Below are 24,032 nucleotides of genomic sequence, written 5' to 3' on the forward strand. Positions count from 1 at the left end.
CGGACTAGATGATCTGCTCAGATCCCTTCCGACCCTTGAAACTATGAAAACGATTGGATCCTTAACTAGAACAATGGTTTTAGTGATTATTCATGATAGGCATGGGGAATTTCTTCCACTGGTTCTGCATCGCTGATATTTAAAACAGTGCATATATGACAGAGAGGGAGTTGCTGTATCTGGTAATTTAAACTTCTGTTTATTTTGAAACAAGAAAAGACATTTCAAATAAGCTCCAGTTTGCTAAATAGTCAATATTCAAATCTTAGAGCCATGGGTGATTAGTGACACCTTAGTTGAGGCGGTACATGCCCCCCCAGCAACCAGTCAGTGACTGGGGGGAGTCCTCCTGCAGGCAATCTCACCAACTGAGGGGCGGGGGTCCCCCTGTGGCAAATACGCACCGACCGGGAAGTGGCCGGGGTGCTACATCTGGCACTCCCGCTCCCCGACTTAGCAGGGAACTCTTCATTAAGCTAAAATACAAACAGAAATCTTATAAGAAGTGAAAACTTGGAGAAACAACTAGGAAGGAGTTTAATAGTATTGCTCAGGCATGTAGGGATGAAATTAGAAAGGCCAAAGGACAATTGAAGTCATAGCTAGCAAGGGATGTGAAGGGTAACAAGGAGGGTTTCTACAAATATGTCAACAACAAGAAGGTCAGGGAAGGTATGGGTCCCTTACTGAATGGGGGAGGCAACCTAGTGACTGATGATGTGGAAATGGCTGAAGTACTCGATGCCTTTTTTACCTCAGCCTTCACAGCCAAGGTCAGCTCCCAGACTAATGCATCTGGCAGCACAGTTTAAGGAGGAGGTGAGCAGTCAACAGTGGCAAAAGAACAGGTTAGGGACTCTTTAGAAAAGCTGCATGTCTACAAGTCCATGGGGCCAGACAGGATGCACCTAAGAGTGCTGAGGGGGTTGGCCAATGTGATTGCAGAGCCATTGGGCATCATCTTTGAAAACTCATGACTATTGGGAGAGATCCTGGATGAGTGGAAAAGTGCAAATATAGTGCCCATCTTTAAGAAAGGGAAGAAGGAGGATCCAGGGAACTACAGACCAGTCAGCCTTCCCTCAGTCCCTAGAAAAATCATTGAGTAGGTCCTCAAGGAGTCCGTTTCTAAGCATTTGGAGGAGAAGAAGGTGACTGGGGGCAGACAGCATGTAGTCACCAAGGGCAAGTCATGTCTGACCAACCTGATTTTCTTGTAAGATGAGATGACTGGGTGTGGGGATGCAGGGAGACCAGTGGACATGATATATCTTCACTTCATCAGGTTTTTACAACATTCTCACAAGCAAGCTAAAGAAATATGGGTTGGATGAATGGACTGTAAGGTGAACAGAAAACTGGCTGGATCATTGGGCTTATAGCTGGTATCAAGTGGAGTGCCCCAGCTACTGGTCCTGGGACTGGTTTTGTTAAATATTTTTATCAGTGACCTGAAAGATGGGATGGAGTGCACCCTCAGCAAGTTGGCAGATGGCACTAAGCTTGGGGGGAGTAGTAGAGCGAGATCTTTGTGCAATCAATGTTTACTTGTGTATAACACTGAAAGTCCAACAAGACTACACACTATCATGAAGCTAGTTAATTTTAACAACGTATTATTTTATTGCAGGAATGTAAACCAAAAATGTGGAGAAGCATAGTAATTCAGAAAGGAAATACTCTTCTAATACAAGAAGTCCAGGAAGAAGATGGAGGAAATTATACCTGTGAACTGAAGTTTGAAGGCAAGCTAATACGAAGAACAACCGAATTGAAGGTTACAGGTAAGGAGCTTCTTGTATAAAGTTAAAGAAGTCTTGAAGTCTAGACTAAAGAAAAGCTGGTTTAATAGTGGAATTAGAACATTTGACAGACATGGACTGTAATCAAACCGCCCCCGGTATCCAAGAAACCCTAGATTTGGAGGAAATTAAGACGAGGCCCCCTCTGACTGCTGAAACGGTCTCATGTGCATTTTACTCCTTACAGAACATGCAGATGTTGCATATAAAACAAAAAAGTAGAACCACGCTAATGCAAAATCTCAGCTATAGGAACCCAAGATTTCATAGGAATTCAGGCCCAGGTCTGAATGTTTTGGCACATGATGTAATAAAGCCACTTACCTCCATTTCTGGCAGCTTGGGTCCAGCTCTAATGCTGAATAGGAGCTATGCTGGCTGAAAACTCAAACTCAGATCCAGCATTTTATAGTTTTTAATGTGGTGTCCCAGAGTAAATCGTGTAGTCAAAAGAGTCAGTATGAATGAGTTATTTATGGTTCCAAATACCCAATTATTTCATGCCTCTTATCTTCCGATTCAACTTTTCTGCTGTTGGTTTGGCCCTCAGGGAGGACTTTGTCAGCCGCTGTCTCTTCCTAGAATAGAATTAAAGAGCTATATTTTAATACAGAACTTAACTTTCACTAAACAGATTCTGTTTCTCATTCAGTTTATGCATGTGTGAGCATCTAATAAATGCAGTTACCTATCTGTTTCAGTTTTCTTGTCCTGTATTAGGAATTAATAGGTATACCCATTCTTTCCTAATCCTTTTCCTTTTCTCTTGTAAGGAAATAGCCTTAAAATTATTATGTAGCACTTAATATCCATGATACTTTATGAGCAAGTATCTGAAAATGTTCATTCTCTTTCACACAGTCCCTCATGAACAAATCTTGACATGTTTGCCTTACAGTCTGAAGCGCATTGAGCAAATTTCAGCCCTGTTTTAAGACGCATGCAATTATAGCTGTCTGCCCTAGTGTCAGTTCAGCTCACATGCTATTTTCAAAATACAGTTGTTCAATATACAATATACAGTTGTCTAATAAATTGTAACGTATACCAATCCATTTACCACTCCTCAGCCTTTTCCTTTGATTAAAGCAAAACTTTTCACTGGATACCAGACTTATACAGTATATGCTTAGTTACTTTTTGACTAGGGACAGAAACCTGTAGCACCTGTAGTTTAGGTCATTTGACTTCTTCAAAGTGTTTGTGGCCTGAAGTATTAGAAATGTAAATGAGGGATCACATACTGTTCCACTTCATAAAATACTTGAGAACCAAGAGATTATTATTCTTTAAATTTGATGTACGATTTATATATTCTCCTCAATTTGCAAAAAAGCCACTCATTCCTTCATATGGCATGCAGTCAGTATTGTAACTATAATAACAAACCAGCTCTCTTTACGCAGACTTTAGGTAAGCTGGTTGAAATTTCCAGATACGTTTGAAACTCGGATCTGATTTTTTAGTGGATCCTTTTCTCTATACCACATGGTACCTGGAAGAGGCTGCCAAATGTGTGTAGAGGATAACCTATACAATGTATAATAGTGATGGGTTAAAATCAGTATTCATGGAACCATTGTACGAAGTGTCTGAGATTTGGTGGTGTATGGGTAGTCATTTCTCTCCCTCGTTTTTTAAATTTGATATCGTCTTATATGTATAATATATGATATAATTAGTTTGATGGTGCTGAGTTTGGAACAAATGGTGATGGCTTATTTGTTTGGGCCCATGACTACAGCGTAAAGTTGAGATTCCTCAGGCAGGGTTAGCTCGAGGTGGAAGCAGGTACCCAGTACACTTGGTAGCTGGCGGATGTTGGAGGATGGAAGATGTGTTGTCATAGGAAACTGAATGGACAAGACACATAGGTATATAGTCGCTAGTGCACTTTCTGAGGTTCTGTTTCCTCCCTGACTAATTTAGTTCTGCATGAATTTATACTATGTCTCCTATGCAAAATATATATATTTAAACAGCTACATTTGTAAATGCTTAATTGTCAGAGCCACCAAAATTGGGCTGCTTCCCACCCACTAATCATAGATTTAGAAGGACCTCTGAAGGTCATCTAGTCCATCCCCCTGCTCGGAGGCTCTGAGACGCCTAGTCCTTCCCTGACCGATTGTTTGTCTAAGCTTCCTGGAGAGACCTAATGACTGTTTCTTCTGGAGTACCTCATCTCTTTCACAGAGGAAACCATTACTAATCTGACACCAAAACCAAGCTCTTCTCACTCTTCGCCCATAAGCATAGGGGCTAAGCGTCCATGTTATAGGTTGTTCAGTGAATTTTGGGCTGCAGATACAAAATGGCTTCAGCAAACGAAAAAGGCAAGATGGATGAGAGTAACCTCTGGTACAACTTAGGCATAAGAAAGTAAACCACGTGGCTCAGTCATACTCAAGCTGTAGCCTGCCCTGACACTTCACTTGTTGTGGACGCCAGGTCTAAGTAGTTCTCCAGAGAAAATGCAAATGGATGGGGGCGGCCATTTAGAAGCCAGATTGCTAAGAGCAACAGTAGTCTATCGACCCCATCGATGCACTGGGCAACATAATACTATTTTCTGGAAGTGAATTCAGGGACTGGTTCAATTCCCATCAAAAACAGATTTGCCATGCCAAGGGAAGCTAGGTTATAGGACTTGAGCTCAAACTGTCAAACCTGCTGCTCTGTATAAATCACAGCTAGTAAATACTGCCGAAGGCTCTCCAGCAAAGCAAGAGCTGTTAGAAGCAAAGCCTTAATAGAATTTGCACTGTTAGTGGATACTGCAAGTGTGGGGAAAGGGATCCTACCCACTGGTTTGAGATGCATTTGCCTTTGCAGAGTCTTTCTAATGCTTCTGCTATTGCTGCTGCTTTTAGCATTTATGAACTCTCAAGTACACAAGCTTTTCTAATAGTATAGATTGCTAATAGCAAGACACTGGTGGCCAGACTGGGAATTCTTTAGCAGAATAAAAGGTTAGCTTAACAAGCAGTTGGCAACACCTGGTCTTTCTTAAGCCAGCACTGTGGTACGCCATGCATAGAAAAGAGACGTAACTTAGTGTCTCTGAATCTTTTCGCTCACTCAGGTAAATACCTCTTGAAATTCCAAAATTAAGAGAGATATAGTGAATTCCTATCTCTCCTCCTTGTCTGTATTGTTACCAAATTTGCCCATCACTTTGGGGTGCGCTCATTCATTAGGGGTACGCTTCTGGGGTCTTTGTAATTCTGTGAATGTGCTGCTTGTGTTACTTGTGTTTCTATACGGAGCTGCACTTCTCCCTTCTGCAAACCCTCACCCCCCATGGAGCTATCTTGCAGGACTCGGTTTCAATGAGGCTGGGTTCTGCTAGCCACCAAATCTGTCAAATACACGCATGCACGCACGCGCACACACTAACGTGACATGCCTGACCCGGCCGAGTTGATCAGCATGGACAAGCTGATACCCTCATATGCCAGGAATCAGTTCATTAAGGTTACAATAAACTGCAGTCAGACGCAAGCACACAGTTAAACAGGATACTCTGAATCTGGCTGGGTGTCCAGCTGACACCCTCATGGGCCAGCTTTCAGTTCTCTTAAGTGTCTCAAACTCAGCATGTCCCACTCTTTTGCCCTCACTGTCCTACTAGTGGTAGCCTCTTGATGAGCAGATCCTACAGTATTTCTGGACTTCACAGGGATCTTTGGCTTAGGTAAAAGACACATCGCTGCAGAGCAAGTGAGGAAGGAGAAGTAGAGAAGGAAAAATTCACCTGGTGACTATAAAAGTTATTTATTGCTAAGGATATGAAATTTATGATGGTACTCGTAGTAACAGACATGCAAGGAAAAACAAACAAAAGCAATTACGATATTACCCTGTTTCAGTTGAGTATTTGGGGAAACCTAGCTCAAGCTTAACTAATACAATTCAGGTTCAGAAAGCTATGCCTAGAGAGAAAAAAAGAGAAAGAGCGAGAGTGAGAGCGAAAGCTGGGATCGCCCCTTTCCAAGGCAGTTGGGTGGTTTGTTGGCAAGCAAAGTTCCCAGCATGATCATTGACGGGAGATGATCTGTTTATCCCAGCTTCTTGAGAACAACAGCAGATGGTGTCAGAGAAATTTCTTCCTCTTGAAACACCCTGTTTGCTGCTTTACAGCTTTCTCATACCCCTAGTCCAGCTTCTTCAAAGCATTCTTTTAATTGTGTAAATCAAGAGGGTCCCAAGCCATAATGGACAGGGAAAATCCTGTGACATAAACAGTTTCAATTTAAATGAATTACCTTTTTCAGTGCCAAGGGGTTATCTGGTTTGTAACATCTCAAGAAACTGACTAACAACAAGGAAAAGCCTAAAGTTTTAAGGAGTAACCAGACACCTAGGAGCCAGCTTTATCTTCTATATTCATAATAATTTCTACTGGAAGGGATACCACGTTGTTTCTTCTCTGATGGCCTAGCTATGCTTGCACTGTGTAGTCAGCATCAGTGTTTTGTATTTTGCCTGTTGTGAATAAGCTTTGGCTTACTTTCAGCTCTTACTGTAGTCTTTTAACAGACTTAAGTGGATTACTTGGAGTATTCATAAACTTTGTGGGGAGGACTTCCACCGGCCTTCCCAGGAAAAGTATGACAGCATTTGTGGTCAGGGCTCCAACAGTAATGAACCCTTAACCATTGTTTAATTGTTGCCCATACCCACTCTGACTCAGTCTCTTGCCTCAACATTCCCTTACCCAGCAACTGAGTTTTAGTCAATCAAATTTAAATAGGCCTCCCATACTGGGACCGAGGACTGTATGGCCCGAGATATCTATTAAACTTTTCTTCTGCTTAGTTCTGGGTAGATGAAGTGGGGGGGAATAGAAAAAGTCCTTTGTAAGTCCAGCAAGCTGGGTACCAGGGCTCACTCAGGAACACAGAACTGACAGGTAACAGTATGCTTGGCTATTTTAGTGGCAGGCAGGTAATATGGATGGGGTAGCCCTGCCTTTGTGGTAAATTGCACTCGGGAAACCAACCTGCGACAATGCGATGGCAGAGGTATCCCAGCCAGCAATCACAGTAATGCCCTCACACTGGTTGTCTAGAAGAGTGGTTTGCAACCTGTGGGCCCTGGACCTCTGTGGATCTGCAGACTATGTCAAAGGGGTCTGCGATCGATCAAAAGTATGTGAATACCCATGCTTGCAGTTCAAAAGTGTCCACGCTGCCATTCGACACTTTTTGGGGGTCTGCAAATGAAAAAAGTTGAAAGCCACTGACTGAGAGTGAGAGCACAAAATGGGTGGTTGTTCCAATGCACGGGTTAAGTATAGTTTCCTTCAACATTGTTGAATCCTTTCTGTTCTAAAAATCAGTCTAGTACTCTTCTGAGAACAACTGAGATTTTTTCTGAGATTTTTGATATTGTCAAACTCAGTAAGTAGGTAGCCATATTCAACATGTGTTTTGGCTTCTACAGTACTTCCAGGAAGGGTTCCCAATAGGGTATACTCAGTCATCCATCCTGGGGTTGATCAAGGCATAGATAATTGTGGAATATGTTGAATGGGAGCAAGCGAGAAAGATGCTATGGGCAGGTATAGACTGAGTAAGGAAATGTAGTAAAGATTGACAATGTATTTGTATTTAATTAGTGTTGTTTATGCTTTTATATATCATGAGGCATGTGAGACTTTCAATTAGGAGATAGGCACAATGTTTTTAATTGCATTCAGTCATTATGCAGGCAAACATTCACTGAAGTCATCCAGGTTGATGGAACTGTTTGCCTTTTCTTAGTGTGCCTGAGTAAATTCCAGGGACCAGATTGTCAGCATCCCCAACAGGTGTGCAGGGGAAATGCCCAGGGAGCTCCCAACCACCTACACCCTCCTCAGCTCAGACAGCACAGACTCATTAAAGGGGGTGTTGATACTCATCCTTACTTTGCTTTGCAAACGTGTAGTATAAGTTGTATATATTAGTTAGTCTGAATCAGCTGCTGCACATTAGTAAAGATCAAGAATAACAGAAGTTTAAAAACATCCGTGCAATGTCTGGCTGCAGTTAAGAAAGCAAATGTTATGTGGGCTGCACATGGTAGAAAGATGGAGCACAAATCAAAATAGGTCATAATGGCATGTGTAGGGAGACTGCATCTGGAGTACTGCATGCAGTTTATAGATATTATAGATGTTGTATTACAGGCAAACTATTGACAAATTAGTGAATTTATAGGAGAGGTCAGTTAGGGTGATAAAGGTGTTAGCATTTCTAGCTCGTTTGGGGATTTTGGGGGGGAAACTCTCTCCCCACACAACCTTGAAAGCATTCCAAAACTATGCAGATGTGATGTACTTAGAAGGAGAAAATACTGAGCTACATTCCTTTATTGCAAGCACGTAACTCCAAATTAGTGGTGCATAAATCTTTATGCTTCAGTGTGTATTTAACAATAATACATTGCAAAGAAGAACGCTTTCTTTTCCGCAGTTGGTTCTTTGTAGTTTTAATATATTCTTCGGAAGAAAATGGACCAAATCTTAGTAGCTGCATTTATGGAGGAAGTCTTGCTGAATTCAACGTGGCCCAGAATCTTTACTACATAGCATTTTTCCTTATCATGTATAATATGTTTGTGGCAAGGTGGGGGTCCCTGCCAGCCACAGTGCTAGTTTCCCTGCCTGCCTTTGGGCACACCACCCACGTGTCTTTCCTGCCACGCCTTGTTAATTAATTAGGATATTAATTAAGGCACAAGGCTGGCCATTTTTGCCCAAATGCCAGGGGGCGCTATCTGCAGCTCCATTCCTCCCCTACACCGCAGCCCAAGCCTCACAGATGGCATCCAGATGACATAGTGCTCCCGGCCTACAGCTGGACCAAGCTTAGGCCTTGTTGTCAGGCCTCAGATACACACACAGTCATACCACCCTCCTCTCACTAGGGCCTCTCACACTCCACCCTCTCTCACGGGATCTCTTTCATGCGTCAACAACTTGTACTGACTTGCTCCCTCTTGGAGCGGGCCCCTTAGGCCATAGGCTTTAACTAGCTCATACCTTGGGTGGCAGACGTACTGTCTTTTGGGCCTCTCACATGACCCTTACTGGGGTAGTGGCCAGCCAATTACCTGACCGGGTCTAAGCTTGCCCTCGTTCCTTCTGAGGCAACTCTATACACTCATACCTACTAGACTCCCCTGGTTTTTCCCTCACTGGGGCTCCAGGTCTCACGCTGCCCCCTCACTGGGGCTTCCCTCCCCTGTGGGGCACAGGTGGCCACAGCCATGCCAGGCCCCAACTACCTCTCCTTGGGGTCTTGTACGTCACAGGGCTCACATGACTTCAGCAGTGCGTGATCCTCACTCATTCCTAATCCATACCACGACTGGTAATCCAGGGTCTCACAGGGACTCTCACTCCCCCCTGGAGCAGCAAGTCCTTATGCTCTACTATAGCTCTTACTTTAGACCCACTCTCAGCCTCCCAGTGGTGGAGGACTTACCGGGATCAGGACTCACCCCTCTCTCTCAGACTGAGCCACCCTTACTTGGCCTCTGGCCCAAACTTCAGCCTCAGGCATCCGAAGACATTCCTTGACCTCCCCTCGCTGGGGCTGCCCCCTCACTGGGGCCACAGGGCTGCCCTCCCCGGTGGGCTCAGGTGACCACAGCTGTGCCTGGCCCCCACTTTCACTCCTTGGGGTCTTTCACCCCACAGGGCTCAGGCAACTGCAGCCATGCCTGGCCCCAACTACCTCTGATGTTACATGACCCACCCAAAGGTGAGGGCTAGGGTTAAGGCACTCCACCCACCTTTCACCAGGGTGATAACTGGGCTGGCATTTCCTGGGGGCTCCTGTACCACTGAGAGCCCCACCAGGCCACCCCTTCCCAGCAGGGTGCAGTTTTAGGTCATACCCAGGACCGGGAGCCTCCAAACCATCCCCTACAGCTCCTGCCCTTACCTCCAGGATGTTGCATGCAGCCTTGCAGCCAGATGATGTTAGTGCCTGGCCTGCTCTTTTTATACAGGTGGCCAGAGGTCTAAAATGGTCACAATCAAGCACCTGCTGGCTGCTTGCCTCCTCTCTTAAAGTGGCAGGTACCAACAGTGCCCTGCCACAGTGTTCACACAGAACATACTTTGGCAAATATATATATTTTCTTACTTTGTTTGTTAGCAGCTCTGCAGGGAATAAACAGGTTTAATTAATAAGCAAAACTTCTTAAGGAATATATTTAAAATCTGATCTCCAAGATCTCTCAAACAAATAGTTCTATCAAGGGCCTCCAAAAATTAATTATGGTTTAAATTAGAATATCCCCATATTGCTAAAAAAAAAATGTATGGGGGTAAATAAGGGAACCAATCCTGTGACAATTACCACTACTAGACATGTGAAACTATTAAGGTAAAAAAAGAATTACTCAAGTAGTAAAAAGACCTTAAAATTCAAATGACCTGAATTTCCATCTGCAAAAAGATGGATTTATTCTTGTTCTGGAACCAGTTCAGCCTTTCTCATTTTATAATGCTATTTCAGTGGCTTTAGGGTTGGAGGGGTAGAATTAAGAAATGCTTACCGGTGGAAGCCCTGCTTTGACATGGGCCAGATTGCTGTGAAGAAGGTTATTCCAGAGCCTATCTGTTGAGTCTCAGGTTATAAAAACTGGGTAAATATTTGTGGTGCTGTTCCCCTGCACTTCTTAGGAAATGAATACATCATATAGATTAGATTACAAGATAGCAAGGAACATAGCATTTATCATGCTAGTGTTGTAAACAGCAGCATCAGGCAAGAATAACCACTTTTCCAGCAGGTCAGCAAGATTTGGTAACATTTGATTCTTCACTGGGATGCCTGTGACATCTCTGTAACATGGACTACTAGGCTAGCGGGACATCTCTGGTTGTATAACGTGGTCTCTGGACAAAGAAATGATTTGTGAACTTGAACTGATGAATTATTTTCTCCTTTGACAGCAGAAGGTAACCACATAATGCCTTTATGAGTGTCAGTGATGAGTTATAATGACATAAGAAATAACTGGACAGAAAAAGGGTTCCCCCGTCTGACAAGTCTGCTCTCTGAGCTTATTTTGACCCTGTCTCTGTCTTTGTCGCACTCTTCTCACACCCCATTAAAATGCTGAGTTCTTTCAAAAAGCCAATAGTATTTGCTTTCAGCATCTTCAGATGACAAATCATTTCACATGGGTAGATGAAGGGAGTGGTTCTGCCTGAATTCACTGCTTGCTCACTCATGTTTTGCAATTACAGTCTTTTAAATCTCATTGCACTTCCTAGTTCTTAAAATTCCACCTGCTGGAGAGGTTGGGTTTTGTTGGTGTCTGGAAACTTTTCATTAGCATTTCTACATTTGTCCAGGCCAGAACGTGAATTTGGCTTTTAAAAACAGCCCAGACAGGGGTACTCTCCCAGCTGTCACAGATTTTAAGGGGATTTTGCAGGTGTGCAATAGAAGAAGCTCATGAGGAGACCTGTATGAATAATTGATTTTTTGTGTACATTTGCAGTTATAAAACATTGAAAATAATAGTTAAAAGCCAAAGAAAACATTTTATTTTCTATTTTAGTATTTTAAAGAGCTTCATCTTTTTTGTTAGACAACTGAATTTAAACTGATTTGTTTTGAATTTAAAAATAAAGTATTACAATATGAAAAGGCTTCATTTAAGACATTTTGGATTTTCCAAAATTATTTTTTTGTGCTCCCAATACATGCCAAATGTTTCGGTGTCCCCAGATTTTAATTATTTGGCTGAAAAATGTTTCACCTGGAAAATATTCACTCAGCTCTTACTAAGCTCCAAACCCTTCTATGGGGTTTGCATTTTCTTAATGGCAGGGCTGAAATAAGACAGGGACAGAAGAGGCCAGGGGGGAGCCAAGGGGCTACACTTACAGCCGGGGGGGAGCCAGGAGGGGTACACTGGTACACGTGCACCCCACTTCGATACCTGGTCTGCCCACAGTTTAAAACCACCTACTTAGCTGTGGCAGCAGCATTTCTAGCCAGGCAGTGCTGATTCCTTCTGAACTCTTCATTCAACAGGTGTTAACAAGCCTCTCTTCTCTCCAATGGTCTTGATCTTCCACCAGTCAAGCTATCCTTTGCTTTGCAATTCTGCTGTCTCTTCTCAATGAATGGTAATGAAGCTCCTATTTCACAGCCCTGGGAATTTTTTTTAACTCATTCCAAAGAAGTTATATGTATTTTTGCCTCAATCTTAACCTGAATGAAATAGCTCTAGTCCCCAAACATATTAGTCGAGCTTCTGGTTTATTTTTAACAGGAGAAAAAGGTGTTGGTCTACATGAGGCAGTGCACCTCACCACATGCATGTCCCTTTCCAAAATTCTAGATCTGCCCATGGTGATAGCATATGATCCAAATGAAATGTGTTGATGAGTCGTAATCATTAAAAAAATGGAATCTGTTTTCAGCTTTTCAATTCGATTTGGGACAAATTGTAAACACTCCCAGAATTTCCTGCAAAATGTAAATTCCAGTTTCCAACCCGCTTTGTTTCACCTAATTTTCATGGCCCTGGGGCTCTTTTTCCTACTGTGATCTTAGCCAGCAAACCTGTTGGGAGTTTCTAGCCTCTCCTTAATTGTATTTTTTTTTTCCAAATAAGTCAGGCAGTTTGTTGTCTCAGTAAAGCAGAAAATACTTCAAAGAGCCCCTAAAGCTGCTAGCAGATTTTCACGATAAAACAGTTTGAAAAGCATTCTAAAGTAAAATGCCTCTGAAGTGAGTGAGGCAGGGTTATACTGTCCTTCAGGATTTGCTCTACATTACATATTTGCACTCTTAGTGCTGATGGGGGCTGGGAAGAAATGTCTGCACAAGGATCTCATTTCCCTAGTCCTGGAAACAGCTGCTAGACTCTTCCTTCCAGAGAGAAACGTTTATCTTTGTCCCTTTGGAAAGAACATTTTCCCCTGTGAGGATGCACCAGAATATATTGGATCTTGCGTATTGTCCAAAATCCATCCCTGCTCCTCCACACCGGGAGACCCTTCTTGTTCTCTCTCGTCAGCTGTAGGCCTTTTTCCTTGGCTTGGAAGAAGCTCATTTCATACTTGGTGCTTGATTTTCCTCTCCATTTTTAACACCCGGTGCAGAATACATGTCCTCCGTTGGTCTCATCTGACTGCTTCAGCCATAACCCCGTCTCGGCAGCGAATTTACTGTTTACAGCCAGAGGCCTCAGTTCTAATCTTACCAGCTTCACTGGGAGCTATAGGAATTCAAGGAGAGCAGATTGGCACTTTCTATTTTACAGCCCAATTTTGTCCTTAACAAGCTATTTTTGCCCTCCAGTCCATAATTCCCTCCTTTCATAAATTATATAGATTGCAAGCCACTGTACAAAATGTTTGATCAAGTATGTCAGACACTCACTACCCATTTGCCTTGGCTATCGTTAGACCAAATCCAGCATTCTTCGGCAAAACAGGCCAGGATTTCAGGGACGTTTCCCATGATTTTAAGGGAGTTTTTTCTTTCCTAATTCATTTCCATCATCAAAATATCAAGCATAATTATGACTTGCACCCTCCCGCTTACCATACCTCAAACCAGAAGGAGCCCTAAACTCTTCATTTAGCTCCCCAAAAGAGGCTGAACTGACATGCAGCTAATGAGACATCTGTAGTACACATCTTATCTGGGGAGTTATCCTCTCTGACTACTGGATCCGTAGATGTCTCTAGAAAAATTAAATTACTTCTCCACGTGGATAATATTCTGATGCCGTCGTGGGGTCAGTCATTCAGTTAGGATGAACCTGCCTACGCTCAGCATTTGCTGAGAGCCCCACCTAACAACGGCTGTTACTGAGCGCAGAGTTTGTTCTCAGCGTTTCCTTCACTACATTTTCATGTAAATGATGCATTACATTTTACAGTACTTTGCTTTTTCTAAAGGAAGCCTTCCTTTTTTATGACAATGCACCAAGTCAGAAATAGGTCAAGTGCTGACACATCCAGCATTAAAGGACCATGGAATGAATTCCACAGCTGGGTTCTCAAACCATCATGGAAATGACAGCCTATTTAAAGCAACAGAGGAATTGCCAAAAAATTAGAGCTTTCCTGTTGGGGGGGGTGGTGGAAAAAAAGAAGTGTTGCTTGAATCAGTGCGTGTCAAGGGCTTTCTTTTGTGAATACTTCAAATATTCACGTTCCTTTTACTTCTCTCGGAGGGCTGTTGGATTTCACTTGTCCAACCGGTGCTGCCGGGATGCTGCTAATTACCTTAGTATCTCTATCTACCCACCCGAACGGGTGAGCGGTGAGTCTCCACACACGCAGCCAGTAGTTCTCAGCAAGCCAACTGTTTCAGTCCAGTCCAGTATAATGCAGAAAGAGCAAAGTAACATTTCTCTCCCCCAGAGACATTTCTTGTCAATCTGCCCTCTTGATTTGAAGTCATGCTAATCTCTTTTAGACAATGAAATATAGGAGCATAAGAGCCATCAAGCACAGTCCCCTGTGTTTGCAGGAGGGGGTGCACTGTTTACCCAGAGATCCCCCCAAATAGTTTCTTCAAGCCCTCACATAGAACTACAAAGAGGAAAACCCAGTCTGAGTGCTCGCGAGTCTTTTTGTGGCCAAACTGAGCTACTGAAGGCAAAAATACTGGTACATTTGACACTGCCTTTCTTTGTGCAATAAGTTGTAATACAAAGACCTTTAGAAGTTTTTGAAAGAGGGAGAGAGACACCCCAGAAAAGCAAGGATCGGGGCGCTCTCCCAGGATGCAGGAAACCTAGGTTTCCCCAAGTCATGGAGAAACCCAGATCTGAACCTAAGTGAGTGTCTTTTCTTCTATTTGAGGGCCTCCCGCTTATATTATGACCCTGAAGAACTGTCTTGACCTGGGTTTCAGTAAAACGCATGTTATTTTCCGACAGCAAAACCTTCCACTGATAAATTCCCAACTATCTCTGGCCAGCACTGAGCCTCTGTACAGCACGAATTTCAAAGGACATGGGTCACAGCCGAGAAAATAAATTCACTGGAAATTCTCACAATGTGTTAAGTCACTTCGACTCAACAGTAAATGTGAAGAAAGCATTATTTAGTTAAAAGAAACAATCCGTTTTTTCCCACCTCTGGTTGCAAGAGTATTTTTGAGACATTGTAATCTACCAGTTACAAAGAGCAAATACTAATTTGGGTAACTGTAGCTTTTTATTGAGTAGATGGGAAGTGCAGATATATCTACACTGGCGGAGCTCTCCCTATTCTTGCTTTTAAGTTCTGTGTCAGCAGCATCAATACGGGTTTTATAGCTTCTGTGTCTATAGCGCTTGCAGAAGCACTCTCTGAAAACTGAAATTCTTGCTACTTTTCAAATGCAGCATGTGCTCCCACAAAATCCATTTTGGATTTGGGCGGTTTGGAGGAAGGAGCAATTTAGAAGAGCCTCTCTCAGATTGTGCATTTTTTACAGTGTCCGAGGAAGCAAACTGAACCTGCTGAGTAGCGTGTGTCAGCTGCAAAACAGAAAAAGGCAGATAGAGAGGCACAAGCCAGGAAGAAACACAATAAAGATGACAATTCACCTGCAACATCTGCCAGTCACATCTTCTATCGTTAGCATATCCTCTCTAAATGAATTCCAGCTAGGCCCTCCTAAATTGGCACAGCCCTTTTGCCTTCAGTACAGCTGCGCCAATTTACTCCAAGGGAGGACGTGGCCCCGTATCTTCAGCTGCACAAGTCCATTAGGGCTTGCTGTGGGAACTATGGAGCAGTTCAAGTGAAAATGCTCCAAATGAATCCGTAAGGGCAAGAGCTCTTTAATTCTCTGTCTCCAAAAATGATCCAAATTGATGACTCTGCTGCTGACCGGAGTGACCTGTTTATACATGGTTTGGTGAAAAATTATTTTGGAAGACAACCGTTAAATATTACCCCATATTTCCTGGAAAAGTACAGTAAGATGCACGCTTTAGGGTGATGAGAAATGTAGCAATATGCTGCAGTCTATGAATTATATATTGTGTCAGTACTCCTGGTGCTTTGCTTTACAGCTTCACTAACTGCCTTCCTATCTTGTGAACATGCAAAGTAATTAGAATGGCAAATAACTTTACTTTTTATTGACCCGTGTTGGCCCCTGGTTCTCTGTCATCGTCAGACGCTTCAACTAGATTTTTGCCTCCCGACTTAAATCAGCAGTTTGCAGTTTGTAACATTGATTATTTGCTATTGTCTAATTTATTGATGTGGACAGCCAAGCCTTCCAAACTTGTTTTCAGCTCCTCGTTTATCCGATGATCTGTCATTGTGCACAGCGACTGTACCTTGCTCAATCACTTCCTATATGCCGTAAATGTCAGGCATGAGCTCCTCCTTAAGAATTGCCTTTTCTTTTGCGAGCTGCTTAGCTGCAGCTACACTCTCTGAGTATATTGTGCTTTTTGTAACACAGGTGATTTAGTACATGACTGATAGTATGAAGGCTTTGTTGCTCTCTGAAGTGAGGTGAAGTACAGCCATTGCAATAAACCCAGATGCTCTCTGTTTTTATGCAAAAGGGGCTTCCTTAACAAAAGGGAAAAGTTAGGTTGGATGCTTGTTCTCCTAGTAATCATGCACGAATTCACCCATTCACTCTCGCTCCTGCATTTGTGCACTCACACACAGAGTAAACTTATGCTGAAGAGCTCCAAACCACAGATCAGACGCACATCTCTATGGTGTCTATGGACTTGACTCACTACAGAAATGGTGTCAGCTTGGGTGTCACAGCTGGTTTAACACTGCTTGGCAGTGCTATGAAAAATAGGAGACCAGGAAGTGAAAAACGTGTTCTTTGCTATTTAAAATGGCTTGAGAAATCAGAATAGTTGGAATATGATCAGAGTGGTTAGTACTGCGCCGAGTGCAAGGGTTTTGGTTGCATATCCTTGTGTTGACTCCTTTGTCTGGTTTGAACCACACCGTACTACTGCTGGACAGTGGGCATGAAAAATTGTTGTGTAGAAGGAAGAGTAACCCCTGCTGATTTGCAAACACGATTTCTTGCAGCACGTAGGTGATCCTCAAAGGTGTCCTATTCAAGTACTTACATGGCCTGACCCTGCTTAGCTTATGAGATCAGACAGGATAACAGCACTGGGTGGTATTGCTGCAGGCTCAGATGTTATTCTTATGATATTCTCCAGAAGTCTGAAGCTAATAAGTTACAAATGTTTGCTCTGTCCCTTGCAATTTTAAACTTGAAAGGACATAGGAAAAAACATGATGTTGTTGTTGTTGTTTTAATCCTCTTTCCTTTAAAGCCATATAACAATTTGATAAAATACTTAATTTCTTCTTTGCCTTTTACTGTATGGATTGATTTCTTATAAGCAAAGCAAAGTAACACTGTCAACTTAAAATGCATTTAATCATATGTAACTTTAATTAAGAATATGTAGCTCCTTGGTTTCATTACTTTCATGCACTGACTTGTTTACAGCCTGGGATGAGCTGTTTTTTTACCATGTCAGAATAGTTTAGGACATACAACCGGGTTGCAGACCATGGGATGAGAATGCTAAGTAACTCCATTCTTTTATCTTTTTAGATGTTTAAAAAAAACCCTCTGAACTCATTACTTATGACGAGTGCTTGGTTCTGACAGCTCTTTCAGATGAAATGCTCTGCCTTAAGCAGGCAATAATTTAGAGATCTGCAAACCAGACTAGGGTATTTAGACCCATATTGGACCATAAAGGTAATAGGCAATACAGGGGTATAAATCTCCAAAGTGGCTTTTTATACCCCAAACCTTTTCCATATTACCTGACCAGCATGTCCCAGCTCGGGACTAAACGAGCCATGTGTTGAGATAAAAGAGCAGCTACATCTACTCCATACTGCCTATCTGTAACATTTCCAAATGTGTCAGTGGCTTTTCTGGTATGGTCACATGTCCACCATGCATGGGACCAACATTGCTAGTGCATTGTATGTGGGTTTGAGATGGTAAACACATTTGATTTCATCTAAGGCTAGGTTCAAACAGCCAACTGCTTTATAAGTGAAAGATTTTGTAGCTCATGCAAATCATAGCTACAAAGGAGCGGCTCTAATTTATGTTGGGGAGGACTGAGCATTGACAAGCAGTACTATACCATGTCCCATCCATGCCACACCTCCTCTGTCAAGTGCCTCAACTGTTCCTCTCACCTCCTAAATTAAAGTAGAGAAACAACTGATGGGGGACAAAGCTACTTCTACTAGTGATCAGCCAGCAGAGAGTTTCTTTATACTTGTATGCACTGTGTCTTTTGTAACCTAGGGTACTGGTCCTTGTTTTAAAGGGAGGGCTGAGGCTATGGTCTGTATATATTGTCCATGACCACCTGTGTGGAGTGCTTCTGCAAGGAAGCAGAAAGAAAGAAAGGCAAGAAAGCAGTCATTTGCATCCCATGCTTCGGTGGGTTCATGGGCTGTCAAAGGAATTGGTTGTCAACAAGATAAGAATTAAAAGTATTTACCGAATAGGTTTGCAATGTGGTATGAAGTAAAGATAGGAGGGTAGACCAATATAGTAGGAAAGGCAGGGGTGCACAGTGCTTGGTAACCAGCTGATTTTAAGTATGCAGTTATCAATATGAATCAGATGGTGAAACAACTACGCTTCCCATGGATAAGAGTGAATCTTCGTGGGTTTTCCTAAGAATTTATATGTTTCATCAAGGGGGGTAACTTAATTTCATCAACGGGGGTAACATTTCCACCCCCTTTCCCACTTTCCTTTTTACTAGCCAAATTTTGCTCTGTATAAATCCAAACCTTTTCTATATTACCTGACCAGCATGTCCCAGCTCGGGACTAAACGAGCCATGTGTTGAGATAAAAGAGCAGCTACATCTACTCCATACTGCCTATCTGTAACATTTATTTCATATTTATTCCACAAAAGGAATGCTATCATTCCTTTTGTGCTTCCCAGAGGTAGGGAAGCAACTGTATTCCTACTTGAAAAACAGCATCTCTCAGTTGACATAGAAATCTCCAGAGAAGCTTTGGACAATTCACCAGTCAACAGGACAGTATTGTGATCGCAGCCCGCTGGTGCGGGGAAGGTTATATGGCCAAGGGTGTGGATTTTGGTGTCTAGAACAGGGGCTCCCAATTGTGCGACATGTCCCCGTGGGGACATGCAACACATCTCCGTGGGGTATGCAGGAGAAATTGTGTAATGGTGGTTTTATTTTATTATACTAATAATGGGCATTTAAGGGGTTACAATATAAAGTGTATGCTGGTAGGGGTACACAGGCAGCTGGTAAATCGGGAAGGGGGTATGCAATAAGAAAAAAATTTGGGAACCTCTGATCTAGAACATCCAGCCATGACACAGGGCCATGTCTTTAACAGCTTTTATTTAGCCGATTTAGTGAAAGGTTTCAGAATTTACCCATGTACTGATGTAAGGCACTTAGGACTGTTTGAGCAAGTTTAGCAAAAAATGTTTCTTCCTGAAGTCCCATGTAAGAGCATTCAAATTGCTATAGATTATGCCAGCCCAACTGAGGCAATATAATAAAGTATGGACATACTTCAGAGTTGCTTTCTCAAGGAAATTATCAATACATTAGTTCCATAAAAGCCATCTGGGTACATCAGAGATATGCATTGTGTAAAATTGTATAAATAGGGATAAAAATACCTTTTGGTTTTCAGACTACGCTCTGCAATCTAAGAGCACAATGATTCATGGCTAAGATAGTTCAATTATGTATTTCATAAGCAAATATTGATTGCTTCGGCTGAACTGAATCTTGTGATAGAGGAGATAAAGGAATAGGATCCATCGAACTCAAGACAAGGAGAAGGAATCACATGTACCAGTTTCATGTGGATGAGGTAGGCTGGAAAAACTGTTCCCTTTCCTGACGTTGGGAGAGGGTGATCGCTATGGCTTTCAACATCTTAGGAACCTCTGGCTAGCTGCCGTTGTTTTCATGTCACCTATCGGCCCAGATCACCGTTTTAATATTTAAAATTGTACCTGTTTTTTCATCCCTCAAAAGAGCTTTAATTCCTTTCATTGCTCTGCCAGTGCTCTAGTTGCTACAGCTGCTGCTGTCACATTTAATAAGGACTTTGTAGAGTTTAAATATTGCACTGCTGCACCAGCTTTTCTGTAGCGGAGAAGGGCTCTGTTCATTAAGATGAGGTGTTTGTTACTGGCTCTGCTGACATTCGGGTTTCAACTCAAGGTGACAAAGATCCATAATTCACCTGCCGTTTGCATCTGATGTCATTGAGAGGTGAACCCTTTCCAGCCGAGATTGCTACCTGACGCCATAATGAGGTCATTGACAGAAGCTAGTAGATTGTCACGCCACATGATAAATACGGGCGAGTGAAAAGCCCTCACATATCAAATTGTTCTCGGGCAATAACGTCAACAGTTTCAGACGTTACAAATTAGGATTTTGCCTATGCGAGTAGATAAGTTATAGCTTCTGTTGTTATCGAACTGCCATGCATCATGCTTGGTGGATACAGACACCTCCTTTCAAGGATTTTTATTTTTTTTTCCCCCAACAAAAAAAAAATAAAATCTTACCCTCATTCACTTCTGTGGGAAGCAAGGCTGGGATCTGGGCAGACACTCTGCAACAATGCGAAATATTAGGGAAGGGGGAATTAAACTCGATACCGCCTTGCTTGTTGTTACTTACTTGTTTAGTGTAATGTTTTTCTCCTGAGCATATTCTTTTGCATGTGTCAGTCAAACTGAATATAATTGGAGCAGTTGTCTTTTAGCAAGAGTCGGGATTTCACAAAACAACACACTTCTTTGAGAGGAAGGGGCACAGCTTCAGATTTCCTCTGTCTCTGGTATGGCTTCTTCTTACCGGGCTATAGATAATGGCAGAATGAAGCGTGCTACATCATCAGTCCCTGTGGCAAACCTGGAAAAGCCACTGACCCCGCAGGAGAAATGTGCGGATTCATGCACCCACCTAGCACCTGCCAAATTTGCATACGAGCCAGCTGTGCCTAGGTAATCCTGTATTTGTCCACACATGAACAGGGTCTTTGGTGTGGCAAATGGGTTAATTGTGCATGTAGAAATTGATGGTTGTGTGCAATTACCCAGCAAAAAGCAAATATAGACTCTGTAGCTTGAACAGGCAGAGATGCAGATTTTCAGGGGGTCAGCTGTGATACTGCCTTGGAGAATTTTGCCCGGTATATTTTACGAATAAACAGGACGTAGGTTTTTCTTTTAGGTGCAATGGATTATTATTTATTAAGTGCCCACCATTTTCTCCTGGACATTAAATATGTAGAAGGAGATTTGATCCCTGCTCCAAAGAGCTCATAGCCTGCCAGGTATCTCAGTGCATAATGAATGGTACGGGGAAGGTGAATCAGATGCTCCTATTTATCCATTCTTATATTACACATGCCAAGTGAGGTTAGAGATGTTCAACAGAAATGACTCAACAAGCTTAAAGCTGGTAACAAAGACTTTCTTTTTAGAGAGAATAAAGTATTGGATCAAAAGGTAGCACCTGGGTTTCAAGAGGGTTGGGGTCTCCTCCTGGCTCAGCCAGTGGCCGGTATTCTTGGCTCGTGCCTTGGTTTCCCCATCTTTAAAAGCACATTAATCGTACCGACTCCCTTTGCAAAGTGCTATTGATGAAACATGCTGTGTAGAGGGTAGGGATTATTGCAGCTCACCCGTGAAACCTATTGCTGTGAAGCATCACTTGGACTCAGTAAGAATTCAGTTGGATTGTTCACAAAGCCATCTGTGATTACACTAGCAGGTTCAAAAAGCACAGGGCAAACCCTCAGGCTTTGGTGGGCAGCGTCATGCTGAAACAGGCAGAGTTCACTACTTGAAAGTAGCATAGCTGTGCTAATGTAGTGTTGCCTCTGAGAGGCAGAGCTTATTCACACATATCAGCAGAGTGATGTGGCTTGATTACTACTGGTTTGGGAGTCGGTGCATGTGGAGCATGTCTTAGTATTGCACCATACGGACGTGGCCAAAGTGACACTTCCCTTTTGGGAGCCTTTTTCCACACTTGTCCAATACAGAGTTTCCTGAAGTTTCTTCCTAAGCATTTTCGTATCTGGCTGCAGCTGGAGAGAGGTGAATACTGGAGCAACTGGACAACTGCTCAGAAGCAGGATGCAACTTGTACTGCTGGCTGAGATTCCCTCCGAAGTTGGACCCTTCGCTAATGGTCTCTGCCAGTTGTCGCAGCACATCAGGACATGGACGAGCCAGCAGGAGCAGTGGCCTTAACCTAGCACTATCTATGCGTGCATCTAGACGAGCACGGCCATGCAGTATGTGGTGCCGCAAACATGTCTCCATGCTGTAAGGGCACACTGCCTGTGCATGTGCTGCTCTGGTTTTTTTTTCTTCCCATGGGTTTTTTGATGGAGTGTGCACCACTGAAAAGCGCAGCCAGGCCACCCAGAGCTGTGCTGTGGCTGCCAGCCAGGCCACACCTGGCAGGATCACCATGCCAGGTGATGATGATCACCATGCCTTTTATTATGATTACCATGGCTGCAGCCCCAGGAGGCACCCAGGACCCCAGGTAAGGCTGCTGGGGTCAGCGCAGTGCTGGACCCAGCCTCCCCTACTACCCTCGGGATAACTTGGCATGCACCAGAGCGCGTATGGCACGGGGAACCAAATATCTGTGCTTAGCTGGACGTCGGCCTATGTGACCACTTGGTGGCCTGCTGTTGTCTTGTGCACTTTCTAGCATTACAGACCCACCTGCAAGAGGAGTAGATATAATGACTTAATTTTTATAGAAACTTACTAAGGTTATGGACTGTCCTGGAGGAGGCAGACGGACTTTAGAAACAGAAAGGGCTCCATCCTATTGTAAATATATTGTAGACATTTTGAGTCCGTCTCCACTGTTATGAAGCACCTACCCTGCTTGCACATTTTGCACATGCAGCACGTGTGGAAAATATGCAATGTAGCCAAGGTTTTGTACGTGCCCAGGCCATGCCTACTCTTAGTTACCAGGTGTGTTGATTAGTCGTGTTCCCAGTGCTGGTTTAACAGTGCCCATGTTACATTTGATGCAGGGTCAGAGCGAGTGGGTATGGCCTTTTTTCATCATGGTGCCCTCCAAAACTGTCCTCCACATGGTCGTCAGAGGGCATATCAAGATGTTCATAGTTTTGTTCTCAGTCCCGATTCATATCTTTTGAAAACAGCATTTTCTTCCTAGAGGTATTCCTTACCTCCCTAAATCTCTGGTGGTAGCCTCTTCCGTGGATGCTGGATTTCACTTTCACTTCCACTTTGATACACGCACTCACGTGCGCGTACACTCCCCCCCCCCAAAATATATATTAGTGTTAAGCACTTTTTATTATGATTTCCCTCAAAGTATCCAACTATGGAAAGAAATGAGTTGTGAGGTGGAAAGGTCTTGTTAAAGCAGGACATTCTTAAAAATCAATAATAAAGACTAAGTTTAAAAAATGAAGGTGTAATGTGTTTCTTTTCATTGAAATAATATATCTTGTTCCTGTGTTTGAATTCTCTGGGCTCTGGAGAAAACGGTACTAGTGCTCATTTTGTTAAAAGTACTTTATTTGAAGGGTTTTATCTATTTCACTTTTTGGATGCCTTATGGGAGAGTGACTGCATTTTTTTAAGTAAGAATATTCTTGCCTTTGTATACTCGTATTACTCTGCTTCTGTTTCAGTTCAAATCAATTTTATATTTCTTCACTTTCACCCTGATAACATGGTTTGCCAACAACTGCTGGCTAAATTCATGTTGTGAAAGGGAAGAAGACGAAATAAAAATGTAGTGCCCGGTTTTCAGACAAAAGCATCTAAGATACAAGAACACCCACGATTGTTTTTGTGAACATTGACAAAATATCGTATATGACTGTAAACCCGAATCTGAAGTCAGACTGTGGAAAGCAATATTAGCACCAGCAACAGCAATATGAATAATTTTTTATGCATCTTCTGAAGGTCTCTCCTACTAATTATTATTTTAAGACAGATAGTCATAAACCCTTTTATAGCAGAATACGTTTGAGATCTAAAATGCTATTTGTCTTTGCTGAGGAAACATGGAAGGGGAATAGATTGAATCACTGGAAAACATTTGGCTACAATTTCTCATACCAAGCTCATTTGTCAACATAATAGATGCACTGTTGCGGTGATACGGGACCCTGAAGTGGTTGTGGCCTGTGTT

At 42.8% G+C, this 24,032-nt stretch overlaps 1 protein-coding gene across 1 annotated transcript in view; it reads left to right on the forward strand.

Annotated features, from left to right (window-relative positions):
- IL1RAPL2 (interleukin 1 receptor accessory protein like 2) overlaps window positions 1-24,032 on the forward strand; it is a 529,065-nt gene that overhangs the window by 302,833 nt on the left and 202,200 nt on the right. The window contains exon 4 of the mRNA XM_019540234.1: window positions 1,631-1,784. Coding sequence (XP_019395779.1) covers window positions 1,631-1,784 — 154 coding nt within the window. The remainder of the gene's footprint in view (window positions 1-1,630; window positions 1,785-24,032) is intronic.

The sequence above is a fragment of the Crocodylus porosus genome, unplaced genomic scaffold, assembly GCF_001723895.1.
Source record: "Crocodylus porosus isolate Cpor-Errol unplaced genomic scaffold, CroPor_comp1, whole genome shotgun sequence".
Classification (NCBI taxonomy): Eukaryota; Metazoa; Chordata; order Crocodylia; family Crocodylidae; genus Crocodylus; species Crocodylus porosus.